Source organism: Mus caroli, chromosome 16 (assembly GCF_900094665.2).
Source record: "Mus caroli chromosome 16, CAROLI_EIJ_v1.1, whole genome shotgun sequence".
Taxonomy (NCBI): domain Eukaryota; kingdom Metazoa; phylum Chordata; class Mammalia; order Rodentia; family Muridae; genus Mus; species Mus caroli.
Window position 1 is genome coordinate 92475331 of NC_034585.1, and position 11387 is coordinate 92486717.

The 11387-nt window shown below is 44.3% G+C and overlaps 1 protein-coding gene across 3 annotated transcripts in view; it reads right to left on the reverse strand.

Annotated features, from left to right (window-relative positions):
* Positions 1-11387, reverse strand: part of C2cd2 (C2 calcium dependent domain containing 2) — a 70007-nt gene that overhangs the window by 23249 nt on the left and 35371 nt on the right. For 2 of the 3 annotated variants that reach the window (XM_021185347.2, XM_021185344.2), the window contains exons 3-7: positions 10567-10686; positions 8253-8357; positions 4340-4462; positions 1698-1821; positions 31-136 (exon numbers count right to left, since the gene is read on the reverse strand). In XM_021185347.2, coding sequence (XP_021041006.1) covers positions 31-136; positions 1698-1821; positions 4340-4462; positions 8253-8357; positions 10567-10686 — 578 coding nt within the window. The remainder of the gene's footprint in view (positions 1-30; positions 137-1697; positions 1822-4339; positions 4463-8252; positions 8358-10566; positions 10687-11387) is intronic. The other variant, XM_021185345.2, reaches the window with a different exon arrangement.

An 11387-nucleotide genomic window follows, 5' to 3' on the forward strand; every position in this document is an offset into this window, starting at 1 on the left:
CAGGCCTCTGAGGATGCAGGCTGTACTCACAAGGTGAATTCCTCTTCCCAACTGAGGTCAGTAGTGTTTCTCACTAGGGTGCTGATGAATCTCTGTTCCGGATCGTTCAGCTGAGCCACGCACACATGGCTAAGGCCTGTGATCAGATGAAGCAAGGTTGTATTTGGCTTTTATTTTTTAATTACATTAACACTTTGCTTACCCACACAAGAAAGAGTAATAAATTAACTGAAAAAAAATCTCACCCAAGAAACCTTTCTGTCATTTCCCATTTACACACTCTCAATGCTGGGGCAACAACTTGGTGGTAACAGCCCTGGACTGGCCCTAGTGTCCTACTTCTTCATCAATTCATCAATCCTGGAGCCTCACCCAGAAGCAACACGCTATGTGCTGAGGCTTGGCTCCTCTTTAGACTAGACTAACAGCCTACCCAAACGATGGTCAATATTGAGCTTAAACTGTGGCTGCACCTCACAGACAACCCGTATCCCACTTACAACAAGCAGGTGTTTTCTTTCCTCATCTATCCCACAATCCTTTGCGGGTACTTGGAATAGGCACTTTGACATTTCATAGCTGTTCCTGCTCTGAGAAATTGTTTCCTCTAGAGCATCAGTCCTCAAGTCCTCTGTGGTCAGTAACTTGACCACAATGCTTGACTCCTTACCATGTTTCAGGTAGGGTAACTTTCACAGTCACTCCTCAAGGAAAGACTCAGATCCATTTCCAGCTATGGGCATCTTAGTATGGCTAGGGAATGGGATCTGGTTTCATAGCATGTGCACCCCAAAATGGGACCACTACCTGGTAGTCCAGGGGACCCACTCAGCCACTAGGTGATCCAGGTTATGAAAGGCAATATGCAAGCACTTGCTGCAAAAACATCAGCTACAGCCATCTTTGTAGAGACTCAATTCAAATGAAGCCTCTCTATGCCTTGTAAAGTGGAAGAACCTTTGCAAACAGTGACCAGAACTCCTAGTGTTCTTAAACAACGACCAGAATCTCACTTCCATTCTCACAGGGGGCCTCAGTGATCACTGGGAATCCTGGGGAAAACCATGACTCCTCAGCTGCCTTCCTCCTCCTATTAGCAGCACCAGAGGCACAGAGCCCCTATAAGCCACTCACACAACCCACTTTCTAGGAGAGCATAAGCTACACTGCTCAGAGGCTCAGGGATGCTCAACACGAATTTATTGGATCAGCTTAAAAAAGAAAAATGAGACTAGTATCTGTCAGGCTGAAAAAGGACAGAGCCACCACGACATTGCTTTCCCTAAGCCTTCATGTACATGCTGATGAGTTTAGCTGCATATTTGTGAGGTGCAGTATGATGCTTCATGGCACATATGTCCTGTATAGTGACCAGATTCTGTTACTCACATTGTTACTGTTTCAACTGCCCTTTCTCTGAATCTGGGACATTTAGAATCCTTTCCACAAACTTTCTGGGTATTCATGATTGGCCACCACCAGCCACAACTGCTCACTGTGCTCAGGAGGTTACAGCTTGTGGCCTTTGGACCCCAAGCCCATTAGCCAAAGACCAAGTTTTTCACTATATTTCTGCCAAGGAAGGCAGGGATCACACTGTAGACCCAACCAGGTTGCCACATGAGAATTCACCATTCCCAGTCAAGGGAGATCCCTCCCACAGTGTGGGCAGCCCCAGAGGCCCTGGCAGCACCCACCTGAAGCACCAGGGGGGTTTAGCAGGGAAACTCTAATGTTCTTCACCTGCAATTTTAGTTCATGAGCCCTTGGAGGTTTGGGAGGGCAGGGTTCCTGAGCAGTGGAGGAAGGGCACTGTAGAATCTGTGAGGGGAAAAAACATGGCAACAGCTGTGAGGATGTGAGAGGTTTGCCAGGGGTCCTGGCTTCTATGTGGGACAGTATCTTCAGGGACAACAGTGTCTTCAGGGACATCAGAACAGGGCACCTGGCCTCCAGGGTCATCTTAGAATTGACACTATCTCATGGAAAGATTCTCTTGCCTCTACAGAGAACCTCTTCTATCCCAAATGAAGAACCTGCAAATAGTGATGACTCTGTTCAAAGTCTGCTTGTGGTCTGCTTTCCAGGGCAGTAAAGACTAGCCAGCACATGGATCCATGCTCAGACCCAGGAGAGGTACTTCAGATAGTGAGTTGGTCTTCAGGCTATTGTGCTGGACAGGACAACATCTAGGTATAAATGGACATCAGCCTGTGATCACGTCCTGCCTCCAGTCACAGGAAGAACAGCTAGGAACCCCTGTTATTGTACAAGCAAGGGGACAGAGGCAAGTGCAGTCTTATTTCATTCTCAGAAGGGCATCAGGCACTGGCAGTGCTCACAGGGGCTCTTAAATTTAGCACAAGAACCTAAGACCTCAGACGGTTTTCTGAGAGGTGCTGGACTCTGGACAGTGAAAGCCACACAGGAGCTATCCTGGGTTCTGACTGGACTTGAGACATTTCTTTGATCATGGTTACTAACATTTTCAGAGACACTCATGGGTACCACCCAGCAAACACTGCTATGAACCAGGTTCTTCCCTTCTGTGAGTGAAGAATACCAATGGCCAAGGACTATAAACTTCCTTAAAGCACTGGGATGGGTTGGAGATGAGATACTTTGTCAGTTGTATATGTTTGGCTATTTTTTTCTTTCCTTCATGTGTATGTGGACATGTATGTATCGGCATTTACATGCGTGGGGGGCTTACATGTGTGTAAACCTGGACATTTCTATGTATATGAAAGCCTGTGGTTGTGATCAGGTGTAATCCTTAATCAGTCTCTACCTTAGTCATTGAGGCAGGATCTCTCCTTTGAACACAAAGCTCACCAATACTGCTAGTCCAGTCAGTCAGCTTGCTTCAGGATCCCCTGGCCTCTGCCTTCAGAGACTAAAATTACAGGCAGACTACCATACACACCAGACATTTACTTTGGGTTCTAGAAATCCAAATTCCAGTCTTCATACTGACGCAAGTGCTTTAACCACTAAGCTATAAGGATTCTACTTCTGGGCCATAAATACTGAGGTACTCGGTCAATACTATTCTGAGTGTTTCTATGATGGCTGTTGAGGGTGGGATCAATGTTCAGGACAGGCTTTTTTTCTGAAACAAGGTATTGTGTCACTGAGATTTAATTGGCCTCAGACTCATTTTGTAATGGAGGATGCCCTTGAACTCCTGATTTTCTGGCCCCTGCCTCCTTAGTGCTGGTATTAGAGGAATATGCCACCATGCCTAAGATACATGGTCTTAGAAATTGAATTCTGGATTTCACGCATGCTGCATGCTACATGAGGACCCTTCCAACTAAGCTATGGCCCAAGAGACCAACATTTAAATAGACTGAATAAAGTAGATGGCCATTACTAGTCGGGTAGGCTTCATACCATCAGTTGAAAGCCTGAGTAGAAAAGTCTGAGCCATCCCCAAATGAGAAAGAATCCCTCCTTTCAGACAGACAGCCTGAGCAGTAGTCTTTTTCTGCTTTTAGAATCAAACAGAAAACACTAGTCCTCCTGGGCTTTGAGCTCTGAACCTGTGGCCAGTCTGGAATTGGACCAAACTCTCCTGGTGTTCAAGGCTTCAGACATGAGCTGGAACCATACCATGTATTTATTAGTCCCAACATCATAACATATTTCATAAATCTCTCTCATCTCCATGCTCAAGTGTTCAATTCTCTGGAGAGCTGTCATGGGTGTGGCACTTAATGAAACAGGACAATTTCATTTTAGAATGTGATTAGATATGATAGCATAGGGGCATTTTGTTTTTGAGTCCATAGATTCTGAAAATACAAAACTATTTTGTGAACTGTCTCAGATTTTTATATTTCTGGTTACCCTCTGCTCTCCAAGAATCCACTATTAATAGGATTACTAAAAGATGAAGTAGCTTGGGCTTGCTCCTACTTACATGAATGTATAACTGATGGTGTTTTTTGGGAAGACTGACTCCCCCTGCCTTATGCCTCTGAGAGTGAAGACTATAACCCCCTGCTGTTCTTATCTGCTGGCTGAGCTTTGCCTACCACCCGATAAGCAAAGGAGGATAAAGATGGCTTCGTGTATTCATGTGACCCTAGTCACCTAGAACTTAGCATCAAATCCTGTCACCAGCTGACAGTGTTTCTGGAAAAGTACAAACTGGAAGACTATCACTTCAGCAATGAGTGGCCTGGCAAGCATTCCCACTATGGAGCTCTGACCTTGAGGCTATATTCTAATACCATGGGCAACATCTGCCTGTGCAATGTCAGCCCCACCATGGAAAGTGAAGGCACTAGAAACACAAGTTCAGAATCTCCTTTGTCCTATGATCTGGGCTTACCTGAGCTTCTTTGACCTGCGTGGGTTTGGTGCTCAGAAAAACAGATGGAGAGGCAGCATTAACTAGGTGCTTGAAAAGATCCTCAAGGGCTTCAGAAAGCATGTTTACCCCGAGCGCCTGCTTCTGGAGAGAGACAGGTCATCATATCACTGCATGCCAGACACAAGTACCAGCCAGGTGTGCTAGATGTTAAACCATCAGACAACATCATTCGACTTTGGTTTGATGCTTTGGTTTGATGCTAGCTCTGATCTCTAGGACTGCAACTGTCCTGTTCACTCATGACAAGCCAGGAATAACAGCAGTCTTCAGGAGCACAGCCAGTGAGAAACTGAGGACGTTAGTACATAGTGAACCAATCATGTCACCAACTATGTGGGGTTGAAGAAGCCCCTGAGCTGTAGAGGAGCAGAGCCCAGTCAAGAACTTGATGGCAGGCAGATAAGAGCCAGGGCTTAGGACAAGACAAGCTGTGCAAAGACTCCAGGCCCCAAATACTGAAGAGCAATAAATAAGTACTGCTTTCAGTTATTAGATCTATTGATTGTAGCTGTATTGGTTATCCGGTTTGTTGCTTTAACAAAAGCAACTTAAGGAAGAAGGTTCATTTTGGCTCACAGTTTTAAGGCACAGTCTATCATGACAGGGAAGGCAAGGTAGCAAAAATTCGAAGCAGCTAATCACAGTGTGTATCAGGAGGCAGAGAGACATGAATGCTGGTGCTCAACTTGTCTTTACTTTTTTTTTTTTTCATGTTGGGACCCCAGCCTATGAGATGGCATTGGCCACATTTAGGATGGATCTTCCTATTTCAATTGAAACTCCCTCAATGACTTGTTTGGAAGCTTGTTTCCACAGAGCCTATCAAGTTAAGAATGGAGCTTTAACTGCTACCACTATGGAATTCAGACATCTCCCATATTCAAGATGTCAGGGTCTCAGTAACCCATGTAAAGCCTGTGAAGGGACCATAATAAGCTACCTAGGACTCATCTTGCACCATTCCTGTCTGGGTACTGGTGCTTGTTCACACGTGTGCATGGTTCTGTTCTGTGCAGCAGATCTCTATAAATTAGTGGTTCTCAACTTGTAGGTCATGCATGACCCTTTAGGGATAGAAAGGCCTCTCACATGGGGCTACATATCAGCTGTCCTGCACATCAGACATTTGCATTATGATTTATAACAGTAGTGAGATTATAGTTATGAAGTAGCAATAAAATAATTTTATTATTTGGGTGTCACTACAACATGAGAAACTGTAAAAGGGGTTGCAGAATTGAGAAGGTTGAGAACCACTGCTATAAATGCTTTTAGTGCAAGTATTAGAGATAGAACCTATGGCTTTTCCTACAGTGGGTAAGCATTACATCACTGGAATACATCCCCAGACCTTGGGGGGGGGGTTGTTGTTGTTGTTGTTGTTTTGTTTTGTTTTGTTTTGTTTTAAGACAAAATCTACTGTGTATCCCAAGTTGGACTTAAACTCATGATCTTCCTGCTTCTGTCTCCCACAGACTAGGATTACACACCTATGGTACCATACTCGGATTTAAAGTATGTATTTTTAAAATCTCAATTAATGTGAAGGATACTTTGGTCTCCTTGAATCTTATTTTGGTATGATAGCTTTCATTTTAACTCTTGAGAAAAAGGACTGTGTGGATATTTGCTAAGATGACAGGTCCCACTCTAATGCAGCCCAGGCATCCATGCCATCTTTCTGAGGTTTGGGGAGAGAAGCTGTGATGGTCAAGTTCTGCCAAGATCTAGCACCTTGGTTCCAATGCCATTCTGTAGTAGGCAACTTGAAAGCACCTTGGGTGCCATTTCCTCTCACTGGGGGCCCCATCTGGCCGTATAGACAAGGTTCCCACTGGCTTATAAGACACTTGCAACATGTATAACAGGAACTGACTTTAGAAAGGAAGACTGGAGCAATCTGTATTGTTGTAAGACAACTGGCTGCCTGTCCCCTGACTGACCAGGCCTCCCTATAGTGAACTTAGCCTGTATCTGTTGAAAGTGTACTTGAATTTCTAAAACATAAGGCCTCTAAGTACCAAGAATCAAAATGGCTGATGTTTCCATGGCTCTCACTGGAAGCCAGCATCTCTTACACATATGTATTAACCAGCTTAATCCTTTACATCACATCCCCTCCACTTTACAGATAAGGAAACTAAAACAGAGAAAAGTCAGGTAACATTCACAGAGCCACACAGTCCATAATTAGGAGAGCCAAGAGTCAAATCCAAGTGGTTAAAACAGTTCAGTGCTTGTGCTTTGAAGCGGGAGGCCGTTACCTATCACCTCAATGGCCCCTTGATAACCTAAGTTAAAATAAAAGACAGATGATATAGAACAACCATTTAAAATATACATTTCACTGCTCATTTGTACATACATAGTACTAAGCAGCCACTACTTAAATATGTTCACTAATCCTCAAAGATGAACTCCAGACTCCATCCTATCAGGAGTCATGTCTCCAACCCCTGGCATCTATCTTTCTTTTTCTGTGGATTCCCTCCTCTGGACTGGATGTGTCATAATGTCACATGTGTCTCATGAATCAGGCTTCGTTTATTGTTTGCAAGGCTAATCAGGATACAGCATTCACCAGCACATCACTCCATTCCTGGCTGAATAATATCCCATATTATGGCTGTGCCTCACATTGAGCTCTTGTTTCTCTGTCTGACCTGCACAATGGTTTCCTACTCAGTAGACAGAGGAACTCTGGACTGATAGCACTACACGCACAAGATACACAGACACCTATTCAGGGAAAAAAAACCCATACACATAAAAATAAAAAAATAATAAATACATAAATCAACAAATTCTATACCTGTACACTGACTGAGGCAAATTAATCAGATTGGTTACACAGCTACCCATGGGGGAAAATGACTCAAGAAATCACAAAGACTGGTGATTTTCCCATAAGAAATTCTCCTTTCCACATAAGAAACTCAACGTTGCTGAGCTTGCCTATGTAGACAGCAGGCCTTGACAAATGATGTCATATTTAGAGAGAAGCAAGAAGCAGGAGGAGAAGGAAGGCCCCACACCAATTCATTCTCCCTTTCTCCTTCCTTTTGCTGTTTGCTTCTCTCAGACAAAAATGTCAGTTGTCCAGGCCTGCTGTCCATACAGACAAATCCTGACATGTTCAATCTCTTCTGTTGAGAAGGGGACCACTCTGTGTTCAAAATTCCTTATCCCTCCCCCCTCCCCAAGTAGCTGTGTTACCAATCTCATATTAGTTAATTTTCCTCAGTCAGTATTTGTGTATGTGTGTGAAATTTACCAGCTCAAACCAAACCAAAGCCAAACCAAACAAACACTCACATTACACACATCTACGTGAAAGTATGAAGGCTGCAATAGTGGCAGGACTGAGGCAGAGCACTTGTTTAGCATGTCCAAGGCCCTGAGTTCCAGTCTCAACTCCAGAGGAAAAGTAAAGAGAGAGAAGAGACAAAAGTGAGATGAAAGGATAAAAGGGAAAGTATCTTTGTGCAAATACCCTGCAAAGCCCACAGCTCTCTACTGTGGTGAGGCTTCAGTGGCTGACCTGGTTGAAATGGAGCAGAACTACAAGGAAATTTTGTAAAAGCCACAGAAAGAATTCCCTTGTGCAACAAAGGAAAGTTACACCGGGATACTTTTCACACACTCACTGCAGCCCAGCTTCTGTCCTCATACCCTAAAGGTCCCAGAAAGTGGAAAGGCAACTGTCCTCTCTATCAAAGCTGTCCCCACAGAGCCCTGTCTCTTGTGGCCTAAGTGAGAATGAGGAGAGTAGCAGGGGCCACCCACTTTCCAGCAATCCAATTCGAGACATGCCCTAGCCACTCATGCATCCTCAAACCAGTGAAAGAATGATAAAAACTTACGGACTGACCTCCCCTGGGGCCTGGGGCTGGATCTTGATGGCTGTTTCTGGGACGTGGGTGAAAGACCACCTGATTTGTATGTCCTCTCTCTTCTCTTCCATGTGGAATTCCACCTATGAGAACAAACCACCAAGCAACAGTTACTGGGTAGCTGTGATCATCACATGAGCCTTAATCACATCTTATATGGATGTTGTTATGTGTGTCATGTACGTGCATACTGTGTATACATGTGCTGTGTGTGTGTGCACACTGTATGTGTGTACTGTGTGCTGTATTTGTACAAGGTGCATGCATATAATATGTGCATGCACTGTGCTATGTACATGTGTACTGAAGCTCTCTGTGTGTCCATTTTTTTTTTTTTTTTTTTTGGTTTTTCGAGACAGGGTTTCTCTGTATAGCCCTGGCTGCTGGAACTCACTTTGTAGACCAGGCTGGCCTCGAACTCAGAAATCCGCCTGCCTCCGCCTCCCGAGTGCTGGGATTAAAGGCATGCGCCACCACGCCCGGCTTGTTCATTTTTTAAGATTTATTTTTATTTTATGTGGGTGCTCGTTGATTTTTGTTATCTTGACCCAAACCTAAACATACATTGAAATCATAGCAGATTAGCCTACAGTCAAGTATGCAGGGATTTTGATTACTGACTGATATGGAAGAGCACAATTCACTGTGGGCAGTGCTACCCCTGAGCAGGCAGTCCTAGGTTATATAAGAAAACAAGCTGAGCAAGCCTTGGCAAGCAAGCCAGTAAGCAGCACCCCTCCATGGCCTCTGTTTCAGTTCCTGCCTCCAGGTTCCTACCTTGAGTGTTACCTGAGAGTTATAAGCTGGAATAAACTCTCTCCTCCCAAGTTGCTTTTGGTTATGGTGTTTTATTACAGCAACAGAAAACTAAGATAATATATTTGAGTTGCCTGTGTGTATGTAAGTATACTCTGTGCATGCCTGGTGCCCCTGGAGGTCAGAAGAGATGAGGTGGCACCTGGAACTGGCGTTATGAAAGATTGTAAGCCATCAAGAGAATGCTGGAAACCAAACCCAGATCATCTGCAAGAACAGCATATGATCTTAACCTGAGCCATCACTCCAGCCCCTGTGTGTTCTTTTAGTCACATGTTCTCACAGACAATAGCTCAGCTTCTGCCTTGGTCTACCATGTTCTTCTAGAATAGACGTGTTCCTGCTAAACTCTTATCCAGTCTCTCCTCTGCCCAGGTAGCTCTCAGGCCAGGTGTCACAGACACTCCATAGCCTTTTAAATGAGGAACTCCCTAGTGCTCTGTACTTCTCTTTCTGTCACCAAGGCATAGGAGAATGGAGAGTAAAGGGACCCAGTACACCCTGTCTTCAGTTCTGGGGATGGCCTGTATCCATGTCCACATGTCCCTGGGATTATATATAGAGCACCATGGAGCACTTCCCCCCTTCACCTGGGCTACTCCAGCAGCTTCAACTAGTCTCCTATATTGGACAGTCCTACTCATGTAGAGTAGGCAGAATCATGGGGAGATGCCCAGGCCTTCATTCATGAAACCTTATACATAAGGGCAGGCATGGTAAACAGGACCTGGCAGGTGTGATTAGGGCCTGAACCTTAAGGTGGTGAGAACATCTTATATCTCCAGGTGACCAAAGGGAATCATAAGCATCTTTAACAATGATAGAGGCTAGAAGAAGAACAGGCAAATAGGTATGGTTTGAGGACTACACCAATGGTGACTGAGCTGAAAAAGAACAAGGCACAGTGACCAAGCAAAGAATGAGGTGGTACACAAGCTCTTTACAATTAATATATAGCCAACAGTAACATTACCCTGCAGTCCTGTAGCCCTAAAACTGCCACCAATTTTTTTTATCAGATCATCTGTGTCCACTTGCAAAAGATCATTACAGTTGGGCTTGCCAAATGCTGCCATTCCCTCACAGGATAGGCAGGGTGGGTCATGGGACCCTTACCCAGTTGTCTAGTCCCTTCTCAAAACCAGTTATATACAATTTTGCCGTAATTCTAAATGGCCTCAGAAAGGGAACAGAGCATAGAGGATGAAAGAACTAGAGGAGGAGACGTCAACTACATGGCTGTGGGGAGTCACCTATGTTGGATACAGGCCTTACAAGGTGGTGTGCTTTTCTGAGTCACGTTCATGGTGACTTACAGTTTAAAGATAATGACCTGATTCATAATTAATAAGAATGATACTCAGATCCCTGTAACTCAGCATGGAGCAATCCTCCCTGTGTCCCTCCTATGATAGGGAACACAAGGTCATGACTACCATGTATTTCCTGTGACTGACAGCATCTACACAGCCTTACCTTTAAATGAAATGGGGAAAGATGGACATCATACAGCTGGCACTCTGAGCCTGTGGCGGAGGCAGGCCCTGCACTGACCAAGAACTGAAGGGTCTCGCCCACCACATGACAGATCACCACCTGGAGAGACAGGGGATAGAGAATCTTCAGAGGACAGCAAGGATGGTGCCTCCCATGGACAGCTTCATTTCCCTGAATAACCTAGTCTTTCTGTCTTAGCAATGGAAGAATTTGGGGTCTCAACTTTGGATTAATATTCAGATACACAGAACTAGTCAAAAACTAAACACGGCCTTCGACCCTTGATTTCTGATGGATTCTCCAGAGATTCTGTTCCACTTAAATCTAGTTGCCTTGCTTTTTCCATATATACAGAAGGTTTTGTTCTTTTAAAATCACTGCTATATTTTTTTCACAATGGCTACTTTTAAATTCCCTAGACAGGGCCAATGAGATAGGTCACCATTTACAGGTGCTTACCACTAGATCTGACAACCTGAGTTCCATCCTCAGGATTAACACAATTTGTATAACCAACTTATACAAATTGGCTCTGACACACACACACATGCATTCATTCACAGCAGCAAACACACACACACACACACAAAAATAATAAATTCACTTATTTTTTGTAAGCTCTAGACATTTCTACCCTTGTGGAGAGAAAAGTCATTTGCTGTCTTTTATTAAAAGTAAGCCTTTAAAAGAAATTAAGTGGCCAGGCAGTGGTGGCACACGCCTTTAATCCCAGCACTTGGGAGGCAGAGGCAGGTGGATTTCTGAGTTCAAGGCCAGCCTGGTCTACAGAGTGAGTACCA